The sequence below is a fragment of the Camelus dromedarius genome, chromosome 26, assembly GCF_036321535.1.
Source record: "Camelus dromedarius isolate mCamDro1 chromosome 26, mCamDro1.pat, whole genome shotgun sequence".
NCBI classification, from domain to species: domain Eukaryota; kingdom Metazoa; phylum Chordata; class Mammalia; order Artiodactyla; family Camelidae; genus Camelus; species Camelus dromedarius.
The window spans coordinates 18394336-18414654 of NC_087461.1; the positions used below are offsets into that span (position 1 = coordinate 18394336).

The window sequence follows — 20319 nt, forward strand, 5'->3', positions numbered from 1 at the left end:
TTCTTTCTTCTTCTTCCATCTTAAAAAAACCATAATTCATTTGAAGGCGGGCCCATAGTCGCAGATACCGCTGCTCTTGTCCACAATGATGTCACAGGAAGTAGCTTTGCTCTCACACTGGTTTGGAGAGTCCGAGAGTTTCCTACCCCTTCGTAGATGAGTTTGCTTTCCTTTGTCCCTGAGTGAATCAGGAATTTTTATTTAACAAGTGCTATGTGATTTTGCTCAGGGAATAAATTTCTTGTAACTTTCAACTAATGAAAAAGTTGTGCTTTTTTTCTTTTTTGTTTGTTTTTTTCTTTTTTTTGTACCCTGTTTTTTCAATTATTTGTCACTGAGTCATTAGCTCTTCTGGATTTGCCGTGAGAGGACATCCAGTTTACTGCCCTTGCTGCAGAAGAAAATAGCCCCACTACAGGCACCGAGATTTCCCATCTCATCGGTTACTGTGTGTCAGCGAGTAGCCAAGGGGCATGCTGTGCCCTGATTTTCATTCTCTCACCCCAGAAAACGCGGTTCTCCCCTCGCCTCCATTTTGGACTGTCTCCCTTTTTGATATTCCTAGATTCTGCGTAACAGTGAGGACTCTAGAAATTTCTGTGATATTCCAGTGTTCTCCTGAAGAGAGTACTCAGAGTACACCTCTGAATAAGGGAGCAGGTGACTGGTTGTTACCTGTAGAATTCATTGAAAAGAAGGATGGGTTACATGAGAAATTGACACATTGTAACTGACTGTACTTCAATTTTTAAAAATTAAAAAAAAAAGAAAGATAAGGCATGCTTTGTTTTTGTTTTAACAGAGTGAAATTTAAATCTCCATGCCCTTCACCATTAAGGAAAAATTTAACTAGGAAAAATCCTACCTAAATTTCTGATTTTCTAATCTAAATGTCTAGGGGAAGAGCTGTCCCGCCTCTGGGAGCTCATGTGTGCGGCTGCCTGGATGGACAGCAGGGGGCGCCCTGGCAGTACAAAGGGCCAGATCCTGGTTGACTTCTGAGTCAGGCCCGTTTGCCAGCTTCTGAGTTGGTAACCTTTGTGCTAATGAACTCTTCCCATGTCTCTCACGCATCCTTTCTTTAGTAGGTAATGATTTACGGCCCTGGCCTATGACACCAAACTTAACGTATCTTTAGTAGCTTTCAAGACAGTTCACCTTCTCACTGATATAAACCCTCTACAGGTCTGCTGATGAAATAAATTTTAAAAACGTTATTGGCATCATTAAGCAAGTATATGTACATATTGAGAAGTACTTCTGGCATATCACCTAAAAGTTACGTTTTAAGCTACATCTCAGTATTTTTCCTTAAAAATTGTATCCCTATCCGACGCACTTGTTCAGTGATTTTTCTCCCTGTGAGACAGTGATTTGCACGTGCTCCAGCTGAACTTTGAGGGATAGAGTGGCTGTGTCACCTGAGAGTGTCATGTCTATCACAAATGGATACAATGAACATTGCCATCTCATTGCATTCTTTGTAAATGCACCAATTACTTCCCTTTGGAATCCTTTCTACTTAGATTGAGGGAAAAGCCTCATCTGTCTTTACTAAAAAGTCTTGTTCCAATCAGACCTTCTTTCTGCTGGAATTCCTGTCTTTCCCGTTCACGTCTCTTATCATTTGTCCCCTGAAAGGTTCCCCACTCTGCTTCTCGATCAAGGCATGGGAAAGCCTGTCACTGGTTCCCAGCCACACCTGATACAGGTACACCCCCACCCACCAATCACAGATCAGTATGAATGATTTCTCTTGTGTCTTTCGTACAAAGGTTAGCACCCTTTGAGTTATTGCTCAGTAAAACCACACTCTAAGCAAGGCGCCCCGAAGGCCAGACTGCCCCCACCTCCCCCAGCCTGGAGGAAGACTGCCGTCCTGGGGGCCACTTGCTGGCCAGCGGGACAGCCCGTTCTCCCCTCCTCTGTGGGAGGTGGTGCATATGCCATCATTCCTCTGTGTATCTCAGGCTCCACATCCATGGATTCAACCAATCACAGTTAAATATATATTTTTTTAATTTCAGAAAATTCCAAAAAAGCAAAACGTGAATTTGCCACACCAACTATTTACATAGCGTTTACATTGCATTAGGTATTCTGAGTCATCTAGAGATGATTTAAAGTGCATGGAAGGGTGTGCATAGATTATATGCAAATATGCCATTTTATTTGAGGGACTTGAGCATCTGCAGGTTTTGGTGTCCGTGGGGGGTCCTGGGAGTAAATCCCTTGTGGATACCAAGGGGTGACCGTATTCTGTCCCTTCAGTTACCCCCACTGCCCCAGAAGCCCTCAGACCTCACCATTTCATTTGTTCAAGCACATTCTCATGGCCCTCTACACTCTCACACCGTCTACACACATCATGGACAGGTATTCGTTGTTCTGTGCGGAATGGCAGCTTGACGGCTGCTGCAGTCCTGAGAAACAGTGAAATCTTGTTTCCATTGGCAGTTGTCCTGCTTGGTCTCAGTCCCTGCCAGGTGCACATGTGTGTGTCACATGTGTGAGTGTAAATTCTGTACGGTGTGAAATCTCTCCTGGGACTGATGGCAATCCCTCAGGGTCCTGGGGACTCCCGGAAGTGATCCTGAGATGCTCAGTAGCTCTTTGTTTGCTCTGCAGGCCTGGCATCACCCACTGCCATCACCCCAGTGACGTCCCCCATTGGCAGTAAAACGAGGGGCACCACGCCAGTGTCCAAACCCCTGGAAGGTAAGTCACCGGGTGCCAGATGTGCCGAGGGGTCTGCGATCAAAAGGGCCAGCAGTGCTTCTCGCTCACCGATGTTTTCTGCTTGCCTAGACATCGAAGCCAGACCAGACATGCAGTTAGAATCAGACCTCAAGTTGGACAGGCTGGAAACCTTTCTAAGAAGGCTGAATAACAAAGGTACACCCCGGAGGCCAGAGGGAAGCTTTGGGTTACGTGCTTGTAGCCACTGTGATTTGTATTTCAACTGGTAGCTAAGGAAGCCTAAAAAAGATTCCTGCCCTGCTCTCAAAATCACTGAATCCCAACTCGATTTCATTTCCTCCTCAGCTAAAGTGTCTCTAGTAAGACTTCACCAGTTCATACTGTAAGCATTTTCTTTGTTATCTTTTTGAAAATGGAGTTATTGGTCAAAACTGATTGGATCACCAAACTCCGATTCACTTAGTAATGTCCTCACTAGGGGGCCCCCAATTACACATTTGTTCCTGAGTCTAAACCCTTGGGGTGTCATCCCATCAGGATGGTGTTTTCTCGGTCATTTTGCTTTTAACCCTGAAAACAGATTATTATACAAAATTAACATGATCTTGGGCCTGAGGAACTTTCAGTTATACACATCAATTTCCAGTCAGATAGCAGCTGATACTGTATCTTATACTCACAAATGATTTTGCAAAGAAAATCCTAGTGAATAAGTAAATATTTCAGTTCAAAAGTCCATGAACTATATAAAAGCATAGCATGCAGACGTGGCCTCATCTCCTAATAAAAATGTCCAGTACTTGAAACTTATCAAACACTAAGCACTGGAGTCCCTACTGTTGACAGTGACCTCTAATAGGTTGAGAATAATACAAATGGCCACTTTAAATCAGAAATATGAAAGTGTAATGGAATGAAACCGGCAAGGCAAAGAATGCAGACAATTCAGAGTTTAGCACCTGTATGTAATGGTGATCTAGCCCAGGGGTGTGGCACACTCATCCAGCTCTCCTCCTCTTTTTGTAAACAAAGTTTTATTGGAGCACAGTCGTGTTCATTTGTTAGCATATTGTTAACAGTTGCTTTTATGCTATAGCAGCAGAGTCCTGCAGGGGCAACACACGTCAAATGGCCTCCCACGTGAAGCCTAAAAGATTTTCTATCGGGTCTTTTTCTGCAAAGAAAAAGTTTGCACCAACCCCTGATCTAGACTGAGGCCAAGGCTAACTCTGCCTCCAGGAAGAAAAAGAGCAAGTTCAGAAACTCTCTGGTGGGGTTAAGCCTCCCTGTCTCCTAGCATTTCATGGCATAGGCTTTGTCGGATGGGATGTCCTTCCATGAGAAGCCAGATGGTGCCCTGGAGGCGTCCAGAGAACTCTGGACATCACTGTCATGTTTGTCCACTCCTGGACCTTGGAGGCTAGAAAATCATTTTTAAGATACAGTGGAGCAGAGTTGGAGTAATACTTTTACACAGATCTCAGGTCATTGATTGGTTTCTTTTTTTTTTTAATTTTTTGAGGGGGAAGTAATTAGATCTATTTATTTAATGGAGGTCCTGGGGATTGAGCTCAGGACCCCATGCATGCCAGGCACATGCTCTACCACTGAGCTATACCCTCCCGCCTCGACTTGTTTCTTTGTTGACAGTTGGTGGGATGCATGAGACTGTCCTCACCGTCACCGGCAAGTCTGTTAAAGAGGTGATGAAGCCGGACGATGATGAAACCTTTGCCAAATTTTACCGCAGCGTGGATTCCACTGTGCCGAGAAGCCCCGTGGAGCTCGACGAGGACTTCGATGTTATTTTTGATCCTTACGCCCCCAAGTGAGTTATTTCAGTTTCCCTCTCTCACCCACAGGTAACAGATTCCTTCACCAGCCTCCCTCCACACAGAGCTTTCTCCAGAATCTTCTCTCGCTGTTACCTCCTGGCGCACCCCCTCCACCCACGATAGGTCTTCATGACAGCCTAATTCTTCCTTTCTAGAGCCAGATACTTGGTGCCTGGGGGTGGGGGCTTTGCAAAGATGAAGCCTGTGTGCCCAGAGCAGACATCCCCTCTGGGAAAAAGTCTTGTATCCACAGCACGTGCGTGGCCCATAAAAATAACGTGACTGGGATTTTTCACGTGACTCAAATATCATGTTGCAGACTTTGCGATGAACCCTGTTTAGCAGAAATTTCCACACTTGTCTTTCATTTGGCATGTTGAAGTCTTACTCATAACTTTGAAAAATATTTAGATCACCTGGTGCTCAAATGAATAGTAATAGTAAAAACATGTTACTTGTTGAAAATTTATATAATCAATAGGGCTGAGGGTTTTCTCAAGGATGTCCCAGGGCTTCTCTTCATGCAGAAGCATAACTAACCACCTAAGGAAAGCGTTGTATTAGGGTCCCTTTGGTTGCGAGGGAGGTGAGTCACACTGACTTCACACTGACTGTGTATGTGGAGGGATTTACAGGTTCACTCACTGAAAAGCACAGGTGTGAACTTAGGGTCTAGGGGCTCAGAATGAGGTCTGTCTCCCACCTGACTTGGGGGGCTGGCTGCACCCTTGGTCAGGCTGTCTCCCTGTGCTAGAAGATGCGGCCCCTTGCTGGAGGTTTATAGCACATCTGCTTGGCCGCCCCAGCGCAGGCAGCCTCCCTGCCCAGCAGTCCCGGCTGAAACCAGGCTTGGCTTTCGTGGGTCTGTGTCCAACCCTAAAGCCATCATTGTGGCCACGAGGATGGAAGATGCTAATTGGCCAGAGCTGGTCTCTAGACCCACCCCCCTGCCCCAGCCAGAGTAGGGGGCAGGACATGGAGTGAGGTGGTTCCCCCCAAAAAAGTCAAGGCGCTCTTACCAGAAGCAGGGAGAATGTGCTGGGTGGGCTAAACCCACAGCCGCCCACCACATTTATCATTTCCCCCAAATTTATCAGAGCACCAATCTCTTGCAGATGCCCAGGTCATCATAAATGTTTCCTTAAGCCCCTCTTGATACATGTTTTGCATTTTCAATTTGTTCAGTACTTTTTTTTTTTTTCAATTTGCTGCCTTAAAAAAATGAACGGTTGGCCATTACCCCCCCATGTTTAAGTAATATTTGGGGTATTTTCATACGTGGTTATTTAACCATTTCTCAATCTTCTTCTCACCCAAATACATTCTCACCAAAATATTTTTGTCTAAATGGTTACAGATAATTTAAACATTGATATGTATGTTTACACACGCACGCACGCACGCACATATACAACAGTGTCACCTATTGAGTGGACCTTTACACACAGAGACCCCTGCAGGTGGACATTGAGAACAGCAGCCAAAATCTGTTGGGAAATCATGGGGCTGGGTCCACCCACCTCCCCCGTGTCTGGTCTTCCGCCCCAGAGGGCTGTGTGAATGTGTGATGGTCCTGGTTGGTTCTGTGGGCCTCTTTTGTTTCAATATGTCCTTCAAAATAGTCTTCCAAAAATAGGTTATTTTTAGAGGAGAGCAGTCGGAGAGGAGGTCAGTAATGGGGGAGCTGAGGAGGACCTGCAGAACTGTTACATGAAGAGAAGGTTTAGACTGGAGGGAGGAGGGTTACACCAAGAAGCGGGGGCCGGCTCTATGTGCTCCGAGGGCTTGCTGGAGCCCGAGGAGGTAGGCTGTGCTCCACTCCGGCAGGAGAACCAGTGATCAGGATGGTGTAGGGGGTTCTGTCCCGTAGGGGAACGAGCTGCCCCACCAGGAACATCAGAGGGAGACCACGGGGTGCAGCAAGAGTAGGGGCTCCTGGGATCGGCTGGCACTCCGTGGACCAGACTCTCCCATCTCCAAGATCCCATGACTCCGTGTCATTGGAGTGGTGGGTGGAGGGGGATTTGTAAGATTTATAACAAAACCAGGAAGTAAAATCGTGGAGCCCGTTGCTTCCGGTCAGAGACCTGCAAGCCACACACAGCTCTGCTCTGCGTCTCAGGTTGACATCCTCTGTGGCCGAGCACAAGCGTGCGGTGAGACCCAAGCGCCGGGTTCAGGCTTCCAAAAACCCCCTGAAGATGCTGGCCGCCAGAGAAGACCTCTTGCAGGAATACACTGAGCAGAGACTAAACGTGGCCTTCATGGAGTCAAAGCGGATGAAAGTAGAAAAGAGTGAGTATTGGGAACCACCTCCTTGCTTGGGGCCGGGGGCCTGGTGATTCGGGTATTCCATAGTCTCTCCTTCTGCCTTGCAAAGGCCCGTAACAGTGCTCAGGGACACTTGTTAAATAAAAATGAGTCCGTTTGCACACATGCGTGCAGACCTGCAGAAAACCTGCCTGGAATTCAAAGGCTTCTCCCAGAAATTCTTATAGCATGGCACATTTGTTCATATGGTAAAGTCAGATTATCCAGTTTGAGTTTTCTCTCAAGAGGTTGGAGGAAAAGGGCGGTTGCTGGGTTTTGTAGGTCCACCCATTTCTAAACATGGCAATTCTCCATTTCATCTTATTCAAGAGCAAAGCGTTGGATCTCTCAGGGGAAAGGGTCCCAGATCACTGCTTTGCCTAACCCTAGATTTTTGTATTATTAATTGATGCATAAATCAGTGCTTTTCAAATGGTTGCTGACGGACCCCTCAGGCTCCTTGGAGTTGTGATGTGGGCTGGGGGAGTGGGGGGAGTTGGGATGGGGCTCGAGGCTCTCAGCCCCACTTCAGACTGAGCCCCCTGCTTTTATCTGCCCAATCACGTGGGACCCATGGTTCGGAAACTGGTTTTCTCGGTGGAGATAACATCACGCATAATCTTGCTCTTTTGAATATTCTTGTTATAATTTTTATCTTCTGATAGCACTTATAAACCTACTTTTCAAAGTTTCTTTTTCTTAAGAAATAGAGTATTTAGATGAAGTGGTTGTCTTTTCATTATAACTGGTTTACTAAATAAATGTATTTCAAAGTCTCTATGCCATGAGAACTGTCAAGTCATCTTATGTTTCTTCAGCGTGAGAACCTCATCCCTGCAAAATAATTTTCTGAATTTCTCTCCAGCATGTACATTTTTTTAAACAGTGAACTGGAGAAATACAGGTTTATTGGCACAAATTGTAGGTGCTTTAACCCTACCTCCCCTTTTCTGGGACACATACACGTGTGTTGGTCCACACTGAAAACCCTGTATCTTATTACAGTTTTAAGGCTGAGAGCAAAGGATCTTGGGAGGTCATTTAGTTGTTCACTTTGCCTCTAGGAAAAGATCAGAACTAAACCATGCCTTACAGAGTGCCTGCTTTTCTGCATATAAAGACTTTTGATGGGAGACATCTAACAGTCTCTCTTAGCAGTGCATTTTCCACATCTGAACATTGTCAGGAATTAGAGCAGCTTTCAGAGGAATTGCAGTGAGTGGGTCCAGCTCCTGAGTTAATACTGATGTCGCTGGTCCACGTTGTCACTCAGTTCTAACCTCTCTGTGTGACCGCTTGCTAGCACGCGTGGATACTTTCAATCCTGGGTTTCATTCCTAACTCGGGGCTTAACTGCACAGTTAAGCTGGCGTAGGCTTTCCCGCTCCGCATTAACCTGAAAACAAAAGTAGTGAGTCAATGATGAATGAGTTCTGAGGGCAGACACTGTCATTTCACTGGCTCACGCTATGTTTCCCCTTTTGGCCCTCCCAGTGTCTTCCAACTCCAGCTTCTCAGAGGTCACTCTGGCGGGTTTGGCCAGCAAAGAAAACTTCAGTAACGTCAACCTGCGGAGCGTCAACCTGACCGAACAGAATTCCAACAACAGCGCAGTGCCCCACAAGAAGCTGATGCTGCTCCAGGTTAAAGGTACATGAGAGCAGAGAGAATTCCACGCCCGTGGCGGGTTTCACCTGCTCTGGTCAGGAGTCCTGACTTCCCATCCTTGCCTGAGAAAAGAAGGGAACGCATGCATTTTGAGAGCCTCCCATGTGCGACCTTATCTCCCAGAAGCTTCACGAAATCCCATGAGGTGGGAAACATCGTGCCCGAGTTTTAGAGAGGTTGGCAGTGTGCGTGAGGTCCTAGCATGGGGAGCAGCAGAGCTGGCTTTGAACCCGGGTCCCTCCCAGTCCAGATCTCAGCTTTTGCTGCTGTTCCCAGTCCCGTGACCCCTGCCACAACACTGCTCTTTAGTCACCAGACGCCCCCTCAGCCATCAGAGCGTCCCCCCTGCTCTGTCCTCCTCCTTCCTGGGGTCAGCAGGGTCAGGTCATCCCGAGGGAGGGATGGGCATCTCGGAGAAGGAAGCAAGGGGAATGTAGAGGCACAGGAAGCAGGCCCGAGCTCCCCTCCGAGCCCCCCTCCGAGCCCCCTCCTTTCTACCGATAGCCAGGAGCCCTGATCCCCAACCCGAGATGCTCAGGGCTCTGCGGATGGGGACTGGGCTGTGCCACGGGGAGGCAGCTATCAGTTCATCCTCAAGAGGAGGATGGTGGACCTTAATTAACCTGTACATGTGCGGTACAAGGACACCGATAGTGGCCCTAGGAAACACGGTGCCATTTGGGAACGTGTGGCCAAGGGAAAGTAATCAGTGATGCTGTCGGTCCAAGTCCCCTCCGTGCTGCTCTGGGCCACCAGGACTAATGCGAGTGGATGAGACCCTTCAGAGTGCAGAGCATCTGGAGCAGGGCTGCTTTGGAGGTGGGGCTCCCTGGTCCTGCCTGTGACCCCGGGACGGTTCTCTTCCCTGGGAAGTCGCTGACTCTTTGCCTCGTGTTCAGGAAGAAGACACGTGCAGACAAGGCTGGTTGAGCCCCGAGCTTCGTCCCTCAACAGTGGGGACTGCTTCCTCCTGATCTCCCCCCATCACTGCTTCCTGTGGGTCGGGGAGTTTGCAAACGTCATAGAAAAGGCGAAGGTGGGTCTTGGAGAAATGACAGAAGCTTAGTTTCGCATCTCCTCTGTACAAGACAGAATGTCCTGCCAGTGGCCAGATTCCCTAGAAAGCTTCTCAAATACCCAGTGTTTCATTCAAGCGGGAGGGAATGGGCCGTCATGAATGTCTCTGAAACACGCTTTAATTAAGTGCTTACGTGGGATGCTTTAAAAGGAGTGTGACCTCTCCCTCCAGGTTCTAAGTCCTGCTTCATCCTTTCTCCAATGGACATAAGGAGCTGGCACATCAGTTCAGAGTAGTTTATCCCAGGTGCCTATGAGATTCTGCTGCGGACCTACTGAATGAGACTTGAATGAGAAAAGATCAGGGAATGGGTATTTTTTAAAAGCATCATGAATGGACTGTTGACTTTGAAGACTGAGAACTGCTGCTGTGAAGAGTTGATGTCTGGGTCCTCTAGTTACATTTTCTTGGCTTTGCAGACAATCCCCAGCAACCAGCGGCCCCGGCCTCTGTGGTCACAAGGTTTCCCTTTCAGACACACAGTTTCTCCTCTCCGATTTCAGCAAGGCCCCTCCACCTGGCTGTGGGCCCATCTGCCCAGGGAGCCATGTTCCTCTCTCTTTTTGTTTTTTAGGCCTCAGAACTTGCGACTTTAATTCAGACCAAGAGGGAACTTGGGTGTAGAGCTACTTACATCCAAACTATCGAAGAAGGAATCAATACACACACTCATGCGGCCAAAGACTTCTGGAAGCTTCTGGGTGGCCAAACCAGTTACCAGTGTAAGAGTTTCCTGCATCTCAGAGACTCAGACTCAGCTGCCTTTCCCCTCCCCTCCTTCGTTCCTCCAAGCCAGCCCGTCTCCAGTGGAAAACGTCTTACTCTCTCCCTGTTCTTCTCCCAAAGCCGCTGGAGACCCCAAAGAAGATGAGCAGTACGAGACGGCCATCATAGAAACCAACTGCACTTACCGTCTGATGGACGACAAACTCGTCCCCGACGACGACTACTGGGGCAAGATTCCCAAGTGCTCCCTCCTGCAGTCCCGAGAGGTACCGCGGAGGGGGAGGGCCCAGCTCAGCAGTAGAGCGCGTGCCCAGCACGCACGAGGTCCTGGGTTCACTCCCCGGGACTTCCGGCAAATAAGTAAACTTAATTACCTCCCCCCAAAACAAAGACCAAAAAAAAAAGATAAGTAAATCTTAACAAAAAGTCAAAGAGGTTCAGTGAGTGGTCTGCCCTCCAACAAGAAAGCGCTTTGCCCCAGGCCGCCCAGAAGAGCAGGTGGCGAGGGCCCGGCCGACGCTCCCCAGGGCTAGCGCCCATCGTGGGACAGGGACACCTTTTTCAAGGCTGCGGATTTGTGATTTCAAACCATCACCGCATCGTCAATACTAATACAGAATTCCGAATGTTGTTCCCAGGGGGCCTGGAGCACTGAGGGTGCTTCTGTTTTAGGCCCAGTGTAAATAGGACTTAGCCCTCACTCTTGATTCTTGCATAGACATTAAATCTCTTCCAGTCCTTCAGCTTCAGGAAGACTAGGTGTGTGTATATAATTGGTTTGCCAGGCTGTGTGCTGGGTTTCTGCTCTCACATCAGTAAATATATATATAAACTTAATAAGTATTACTTATTACTGATATATGTATAAATAGACATATTTATATAGTTTTCTCTCACACCAATAGCTATATATTTAATATATATTATTTATTATCTATTATTGATATATGTTTATAAGTAAATATATATCTATTTCCAGTACCACTAAGTATTCTGAGTGTTGAGAAAAAAAAAGTGTGGAAGACGCAAAAGGAGTTTAAATTTCGTTGGGTGGAAGAGTATTAGAAAGGATGTAATCTAAAGCTAGATCGATCGTGTGATATGCTTGGGTATTTAAATGGAGAAAACGTCACGAAAAAGAAATAATCAGGAATGATTTTAAAGAGAAGGTGAAATTGAGCCTAGTTTGCAGTTAAGTAGAATTTGGATTGCTGGAAATGAAGAAAGAGGTTATTGTGGGAAGAAAGGAGAGAACAAACCACAGGCATGGGAATAAGAAACAGTATTGCATTCATGTATTCACTCAACAAACACTTAGTGGACCCTACTATAAATGTAAGTATGGCATGGTCTCTGCCCGTGAGGGTCTTGGAATTGGAGAGAGAAGGCGTCACTGGGTCCTTGAGGCCGTATGAAGTGGCCTTATAAGCTACGTGAATGAATGACAAAGGAGAGAGGGAGGGAGAGAGAAAAGAAGGAAGGAGGGAAGGGAGGGAGGGGAAGGAGGAAAATGTGCTTTAATAACTCTTATGAGTCTGAAGTCTGAGGTGGCTTGAGTTTTCAGAGTGGGCGACATTAACTTGGGCATTTAGGACAAGACAGAAATCACACCACAGGGCAGAGGCTGGCTTGGTGGGCAGTGCAGGGCGGCCAGACTTTTCTGTGTTGGTATTAAATGCTCCCTTAGGATTTGCACCATCACCCACTGGACTCCCTGTCCCTTGGGATGCTGATTCTACTAGAGCCTGTCCTGGACGTTAACAAATGCTCCGGGGCCATTTTCCCAGGTACTGGTGTTTGATTTTGGAAGCGAAGTTTACGTCTGGCACGGAAAAGAAGTCACACTCGCACAACGGAAGATAGCATTTCAGCTGGCAAAGCACTTATGGAACGGAACCTTTGACTATGAGAACTGTGACATCAACCCACTGGATCCCGGAGAGTGCAACCCGCTCATCCCCAGGTACCACGAGGCTTGCGGCGGCCTCAGCTCCATCACCCTTCACAGGCGTTCGTTTTCATAAATGATTGCAGTGCGGTACCACGAATGTTCACAGAAGGAACAGTGCTGTAGCTTCTACCTAACACACGCAGAAATGCGGAGGGCGGAGCCCTGGGGAAGATGTCCATGTCTATTTCATTTCCTGAAATAAACAGATTGTTGCCACCTGCACCATCCCGGGTGCTCTTGTGGCAGATGAACAGCAATTATTTAAATAAATGACATGCTGATCTAAAAAGCTTCCCAAGCTCTGGAATTCAGCCATTGATCTAAAGGCGTAGAAGCAACGCATCTCTTCCTGATTTGACGTACGCTTTCCCAGCACAGCCCTTCAGTTCTAGGATCTTCCATGTATTTGGCAGTTGGTGATGCTTATGGCTTTTTGGGGAGGGTCGGAGGGAAGAAATGGTATTGAAATAACGACTGTAGTTGTAACACTTCCTACAGTCTACTGGACTTTTCCAAGTAATTTTGTTGAGGGGAGGATACGTTCTTGCCTCGCAGAGGAAAGAATTCAAGAGCAGGGCGTGGTACAGTGAAGGCAAGTTTATTTAGAGAGACACATGTTCTGTAGACAGAGTGCGGTCTGTCTCTCAGAAGGGAAAATGGCTTAGGAGATGCGCACTCCGTAGGCAGGATGTGGGCCATCTCAGAAAGGTGAGAGGGAGAGAAGCCAAGAGGTATGGGGGGTTTAAAGTAAAAGTAGACACACACCCCACAGACAGAGTGCAGGCCACCTCAGAAGGTGAGCACGCAGAGCGAGAGCGACAGAGTGGGCGAGAGCCACCACAGGGTGCGGGGTTGTTAGGTTTTATGGGTAATCTCACCTGCTAATGGGTAGGAAGACTATTCTGACTACTTTGGGGAAGGGGCAAGGATTTCCAGGAAATGCACCCCCTCCCCACTTTTTGACCTTTTATGGTCAGCCAGGGAACTGTCATGGTGCCTGGGGCTGCACCGTGAGGCTCAAGGTCACTGGAAGTCGAATCTTCTACCATGTTGGTTCTGACCAGTCTGTCCTGTCCTCACATGCTGTGTCACTCCTTCAGTGGTTGTGCCCTGCCCCCTTTCCTCCCACTTCAATTTTGGTAAATCAGCAGAATATGCACAAACTCTCAGAAATACGGTCATGAGAAAAAAAATTTCTTACATGCAAAGGATTGTTGCTTTTTTTTCTTTATTACCAGGAAAAGAGAACTGCTTTGATTATGCGTGCCACATAGTAGGTTAGAAATTGATGTGCCACCAAGTGGCACATTAAAACTGCTTTTTAATGTTTTCCATTGAACTAGTATACAGATTTTGACTTTCCTACTTCATTTCCTGTTTGAAAAGTGAATTATTGATTTTCTTATTAATTGTCATAGAAATTGTTAAAACTTACATCAGTGTAGGTGAAGGGTTTTCAAATCATTTTGAAGCAAGTGCACATTTAACATAAAATTAATGCTGAAACAACTTCAGTTTTTAAGGACTGAAGCTAAATCTCAAAAGAATTTTTATGTGGTATAGTAAAATAAAAAAATATAGAAGCGTAAAATCTGTGTGATAGACAATTTCTGTTTGGTCATGACATCATCCCAGCTCTGAAAGTAGGTGAGTGGGCACCTAACCCACTGGTTTTCAACACCTCGCAGATCAGAAGCTTTAACTGGAGGAGCCTTTAAAAAAAAATTATGTGTGGGGTCCAGCCCTGGAGATGTGCTTTCAATTTGGGTGGGTGGGGCTTATGTGTTAGGACGTCTTAAAAGCTCCCCAGGGATTTTAAGGCACAGCCAAGATAGAGCATCCAGCCCTTCTTAACAGACAGAGATGCTGAAACCACTGGGGTGTCGTGACTTAGCCCAGCTTGGAGCTATGAGTCAGGGCCGAGGGGAGAGGCACCAGCGCCCCGGCGCAGCAGACCTGCCCTCGGTGCTCCCTGGACTTCACAGCACAGCGGTGCGTTTCTCAGCCGAGGCCAGGTGCTCTTTCTCCAGGCATCTTAGCAAGTGTGCAGAGTGGAATTTGTGAAAAGACAGTCACAGCTATTTTCTGGTAAGGACCACAGCCTTCAGGGTCGTCCCGGATTATCCACAGTGGCTGAGATTTGGTTCCTTACGTCCTGCGAGAGTACACAGTGGAGGTATTTGCATACAGGGCTTTATCCTTTCAGGCCCCTTTGAAACAGGCAGCCTCCTCAGTGGGCCTCAGCCATGTTAGAAACAGTGGTTGTGACCAAATAGCACATGACGAAGCGGGGGCCACTGCAGGGCCTAGGAAGCCCTGCCCATCAGTCTGTGCCTCCTGGCCCCAGTCCACGAGCCAAGGCTGATTTGGAGGATAAGAAACCCCTGCAGCTTATTCCCAGGGTTCACCCTCCATGTGGCTTTTCTCGGCTCTCCCTGTTTCTACCTGAGTTAGGTTCCAAGCTCAGTCTCAGAGTTTGAGATCCCAAGTCAGGACTGGACCTCCCGACGCTCTCCATGCCTGGTTACATGTCCAGTGACCTAGAGATAAATACGCACAAATCCACTTTTCCATCTATGAAAATATGTTCATCTGGGGAATGGAGAATTTCCTCTGTTCTGGAGACTGGAAAGTCTGTTGTCACATGACTTAAAAAAACAGAGAATCCAGGGTGAGCTCACCTTCCTCCCATCTGTTCATGGACTTGACCGAGCGCAGGGAGCATCTGCCAGTGACTGTGGGCGGGATGAGGACATGCAGGCAGCTCCTGCCTCTGCTGAGCTCCCAGCCTTGCGTGCTGCCCCCAGGGACCCTAATGCAAGAATTTGCTAGAAGGCAAGGAAAGTCCAGTCCTGACGTGGCTCACATCACACTCAGACACATCAACTCCAAGAACACGTTACCTTGCAAGGCCCAGGACTAACGTAATAAAATGTTACTTCTTGGGTAAAATAAGTGAGAACCATTCTTTCTGTAGACCACTTCTGCATTCTGAGTTTTCTTCAGTAGCCCCACATGTTTGTTTTGGACGTCTTGTCTTAGCATGGCTAATCTTGGTTCTTTTCCTGTCCACCCACCCACCTACCTTGCAGGAAAGGACAGGGGAGGCCAGACTGGGCAATATTTGGGAGACTTACAGAACACAATGAGACAATTTTGTTCAAGGAGAAATTTCTCGACTGGACAGAACTGAAGAGACCCAACGAGAAGAACGCCAGTGAACTTACCCAGCAGAAGGTATTCGACATGATCCTGCCCCACAGCCCAGGGCTTGGCTCGGGGCCCTGCGAGGTGGTCTGGATGCTAAAAGCCTTCCCAGGGTTTACGGGTGGAACCTCAAACTGGTTTCCCTTCCTTTGCTGACATCAGGAGGTGAGAACAGCCGTGTTGGCGTCTCCAGGTGTATAGGTGTCCCGTTGGCAGCTGTGGCTGTCTCTCCCCTAAATGCGGCCTTTCCTTACGTGCAGTTAAAAGCCTGAAACAGCCTGAGAGCTGCACTTCCACGCTGTCCCATTAGCAGGGAGACAGCGTCACGTGTGACAAGAGGCGGCAGTGGCAGCTGAGCGAGCGTCTTTCCGTTCCCTCATAGGATGACCCGAGGGTGGAGGTCAAGCCCTACGACGTGACGCGGATGGTGTCCATGCCCCAGACGACGGCCGGCACCGTGCTGGATGGGGTGAACGTCGGCCGGGGCTACGGCCTGGTGGAAGGGGCCGACAGGAGGCAGTTTGAGATCGCCAGCGTCTCGGTGGACGTCTGGCACATCCTGGAATTCGACTACAGCAGGCTTCCCAAGCAGAGCATCGGCCAGTTCCACGAGGGGGACGCCTACGTGGTCAAGTGGAAGTTCACCGTGCGCACCGCAGGTGAGAGCATCTCCACCGCCTGCAGGCGGGGGGCGAGGCCGCAGCGGCCGGACCAGAGTGTGCCCCGTGTCCCACCCCAGAACCTCTCACTAAACACGGCGGGTGCGTTCCTGACACCCCAGCGCGGCTGACACCCGTGACGTTCCCGTCCAGAAAGTCAACTTGCTGTGCTGCCCCCACCCCTCCCCCGCCCTGTCCCCAGGGGTCTTCTGGGAAAGTGATGATTTGCCTCCAAATGATATTTGCCACGTGGCTGGAGGCTGCAGAAGTGAGAGTCACTAACAACGCACATCTGGGCGATTTCAAGCTGAAACCAAACAGTGTCGTAACATCCCAGTAAATCCACGTACAAAAGACTTACTTGAAATGAAAGAAGCTATTTCCTCTGAGGCTGAGAATTCTCACGGCGCTGTGTGGGTCTGGGAGAATAAATACACCGTCAGAACTCACAGTTTCCATCACCCCGTGCCCTGCAGAGCAAGACAAACACTTGGTGGTGCGCTCGGTACCAGAGGCAGTGAGGCCGGAGAGGGGCGAGTTTAGGAGAAATGACCCCTTTTTCTTGCCAAGCAGCAGCCACGAGTCAAGTTAGCCCCCACGTCCCTCGTCCGTATGCATTTAGGAGTTTATATCACAACTGTGTGACTTCAAGGTTCAGTTGCCAAGGGGGTTTATTCACCTCTTTCCCGCCGAGCCCTTGCCGTCCAGGTGTGGCTGCCTCACAGGCACAGGGCGGGAGGCTGTTGTTTGCCGATCAAACACCTGCAGACTTAGAACCGTTTATTCAAAAGCTGTCTTTTAGGGGCGGGAAAGAGCTCAGTGGTGGAGCGCATGCTTAGCATGTGTGAGGTCCTGGGTTCAATCCCTAGTACAATAAATCAACCAATCAATTACCCCCCCCCAAAATTTTTTTTTAATTCAAAAGATGTCTGTTAATCCACAGGTGGCATTTACTAAGTACCTGCTGTGTATATAAGACACTGTTTTCAGGGAGTAAGTCACTATCTCAGACCCTGCATGTGGTGTAAATGACAGGAGGGCAAGTATGGGAGGGGTGCCCACCTCTCACTGACCAGGCCGGGCGTGGGAAGGCCCTCGTGGGCGGGGCAGGAGGGCGACGGGCCTGTCCCAGGTTCCCACAGATGCAGGAAATCATCATCACTGACATTCTCAGCAGCAGAAGCAGTTCCTGCACTCAGCCTGAAGGTGCGTGAGGTTGTTACAACCACCTGTATCCTCCCATCACTGACCCCACCTGGGACCCCCGAGGAATTTGAGTCAAGAACTGGGTCTCCTGACCCGACTCAGCCAGAAGGCTCTCTGCTTCCAGGTCACTGTCACTCAGGCCTCTGTCCATTCGCCACCTCAGAAAGGCCCTCCCTGGCCAGGCATTCCCAGGAGCTCTCACCCTCTCGTCTGTCTGTCTGTTTTTCTTTTTTGCATACAGAAATTCAATCTCTTTTATTGAAATGCAAGAAGAAAATTGGTAAGAAAATTCTGTGACCAGAGTGGTTGGGATGATCAATGTCTGTTTCACATTAAAGATAAAAGATAACCCCACAGCCCATGCTGGACACACGCGGCTGAAATCAATGCAAGTGCAAGAAACTGGTCAAAGTTAACCCCCCAAAAGTGAAGCCGCTTTGCACATGGTCACAGCCCCTGTATCCTGAAGACTCCCTGGCACGTAGTAGGTGCTCAAAAAACATTTGCTGGACGAATAAATGAGGGAAATCTGAAGCGAGATCTACCCCTACAGGCAGCGATGCAGGGGTCTGAAATACCATTTGAAGTGACCACCTGCCCAGCTAACTTCTCCTGCCACCCGTAGTGGGCTCGGCCTTCTGCGCTGCTAACGCTGATCCAGTGCCTCCAGGTCCCAGACAGTGAGGAGAACCAGCGCTTAATCCTGGCTACAGCCATTATTTAAATTCCAGATAATTTTGTGAAAGTGGTAATATTAACAATTTCTCTCTCCCATTTCGGACAGACTTGGAGACTTCAAAGTGGTTTTTTTTTTTAATTAGAATCATTTTAGCAGACTAAAGTCTTCCCTTTTGCACTTAAAGCTGGCCTCGCTGTTGTTTGCAGTATCTTTTCTCTAACCAGCTCATCTTCTGCCAAAGGATGGCGTCATATGGGAAACACGTTTGTGTCTCCGGGAGCCCTGGGTGTCACCGCTTAGATGATCCGCCCCATTCCCCTAGGGCGACGGGTGTTTTTCTTAGGGTACCAGGGGTGCCCTTCAGATCCTTTTTCTCCCGTTCGGAGGTTCGGGATCAGGTAGCTGGAAGAAAGGTGGTTTCCCCCTCCTCCAGCAGTGTGATTCATGGTCCCTCCAGCTGGAATGACTTCTGCCTGGCCTGCGCCCGGAGCTGCTGCTTTCCTGTGTGTCCTGGCCCAGCCTGGAGGCCTGGACCGCGTGCTTGCTTTTCTTTTGGTTTACTGGCTGCTCACCCCGTGCTCTGCTGTTCTGTGTGTTTGCAGTGGGAAGCCAGCAGCGGGGGGAGCATCCGGCAAGGGTGGCTGGCAAAGAGAAGTGTGTCTACTTCTTCTGGCAAGGCCGGCAGTCGACTATCAGTGAGAAGGGCACGTCGGCCCTGATGACGGTGGAGCTGGATGAAGAAAGGGGAGCCCAGGTAAGTCCTGGAGGCAGGTGCATGGCAGTGAGGACATGTCCCTTTCGGGTATGTGGGACCTGGTCCCTGAATGAACAAAGACAACACGATCCAAAGCCCTTTAGTCCTGGTCTGGCTTCCCTGGATTTCAGACTCTGCCTCCCCTTCCTGGCCAGGAAGGCAGACCTCTTGTAATATGACCTTAAAGTACATCTGTAAATGGTAAATCCTTGAAATAAGGACAAAGAGCCCATGAGTGAGTTACTGTTTTGTTTTGTTTTTTAAGTTTCCACTGAACTCATCACCAAGGAATTGTAAATAAAACAAAGATTTTCCACTCCTAAAAGGGCAGAGATTTTTAAAAGAAGCGATCCCAGGCCGGCAAGGATTCAGAAGGTTGGGGCACCCGTGCCTGCTTCCCCTGGGAAGTAGAAATCGAAATAGCTGTCCTGAAAGGCAACTTTGGCTCAAGAACCTTAAAATGCTGGGCTTTGATCGGTTATTCCACGTACGCCGATCTATCCCAAGGAAATAGCAAAGGCTGATGTAAAAATGGTCCTTCTGTTGTCTGCGTTCCTCACAGCCGCCTGATTTTTCTGGGATGTGTCAGATAGTGCCCCTTCTTTGCTTCCGTCACACCCGGACCACAATCTGACTGCCTCCCAGGGCTGAGCCCTGCACATCTCTCCAACCTCCCTCATCTTGCACTGGGTCAGGCCACTCCCACCTTCTTGCGGTTCGCAGGCACACCTCTTTCCACCCACCCCAGGGCCTTTGCACTGATTCCCCGGCCTGGAACCTTACATGTTTGGGGTGCTGTTTGGATGTCACCACCATGTTTTATCTAAATCCCTCCCCATTCTCCTGTCCTCTGCCTTCTCTGTCCCTTTGTGATGCTTTATTTTTTCATAGCACTTATCCCTACATAAAATGACAGGCATATTGTTGACAAACTTATGCTCTGCCTTCCCCACAAGTTGTCTTACCCACCCTGTCTTACCACCCCAGGGCCTGTGTAATGCCTGGCAGGTACTACTGCTCCAAGCCAAGCTTTTGAAAATGCTTCTTTTTAACATTTGGATTATCTGTGTCTCAGGTCTCATCCTTTATTACGTAATTGAGTTGACTCTGGGAGTTTTGGAAAACATGACACCACGTGCAGACACTTTTAGTCTCCTGGAGGAACAGCTGACAACAGCATGAGGAGAGAAACTGGAGGAATTTTCTCCAGAAATTGATCAACACTCACTCAGCCTTCCAGATCCCTAAGAACCAGCCCTCTTCCCCGAAAGGATTTAGTGCTTATTTTGTACCCTGGACTATAATGTACAAATAGTTTTCAGTGACAAACACCTGTTCATTTATTCCTCATAATGGGTCATTTCAGCTGCCTTTTTTTTTTTCTTTTTTTGGTAAAGGCCATGAATGAATATGTTTTATCGTGCCTTCAAAATTATCCTTAGAGTTTTGAGGCTTGAGTTCTCTAATTTGAGCATTTTTTTATCCATACAATGGATGGGGGGAAAAAAACTGCAGAAATACAGAACACTGTCCCGAAGTAGCACTT

The 20319-nt window shown here is 48.3% G+C and overlaps 1 protein-coding gene across 19 annotated transcripts in view; it reads left to right on the plus strand.

Annotated features, from left to right (window-relative positions):
- The window catches only part of SVIL (supervillin), a 215156-nt gene that overhangs the window by 182896 nt on the left and 11941 nt on the right, over positions 1–20319 (plus strand). For all 19 annotated transcript variants that reach the window (XM_031444939.2, XM_031444940.2, XM_031444941.2 and 16 more), the window contains 12 exons: positions 2629–2718; positions 2809–2895; positions 4351–4528; positions 6658–6830; positions 8340–8495; positions 9413–9549; positions 10166–10313; positions 10438–10583; positions 12105–12280; positions 15361–15505; positions 15858–16134; positions 18622–18773. In XM_031444939.2, the coding sequence (XP_031300799.2) occupies positions 2629–2718; positions 2809–2895; positions 4351–4528; positions 6658–6830; positions 8340–8495; positions 9413–9549; positions 10166–10313; positions 10438–10583; positions 12105–12280; positions 15361–15505; positions 15858–16134; positions 18622–18773 (1865 nt within the window). The remainder of the gene's footprint in view (positions 1–2628; positions 2719–2808; positions 2896–4350; positions 4529–6657; positions 6831–8339; positions 8496–9412; positions 9550–10165; positions 10314–10437; positions 10584–12104; positions 12281–15360; positions 15506–15857; positions 16135–18621; positions 18774–20319) is intronic.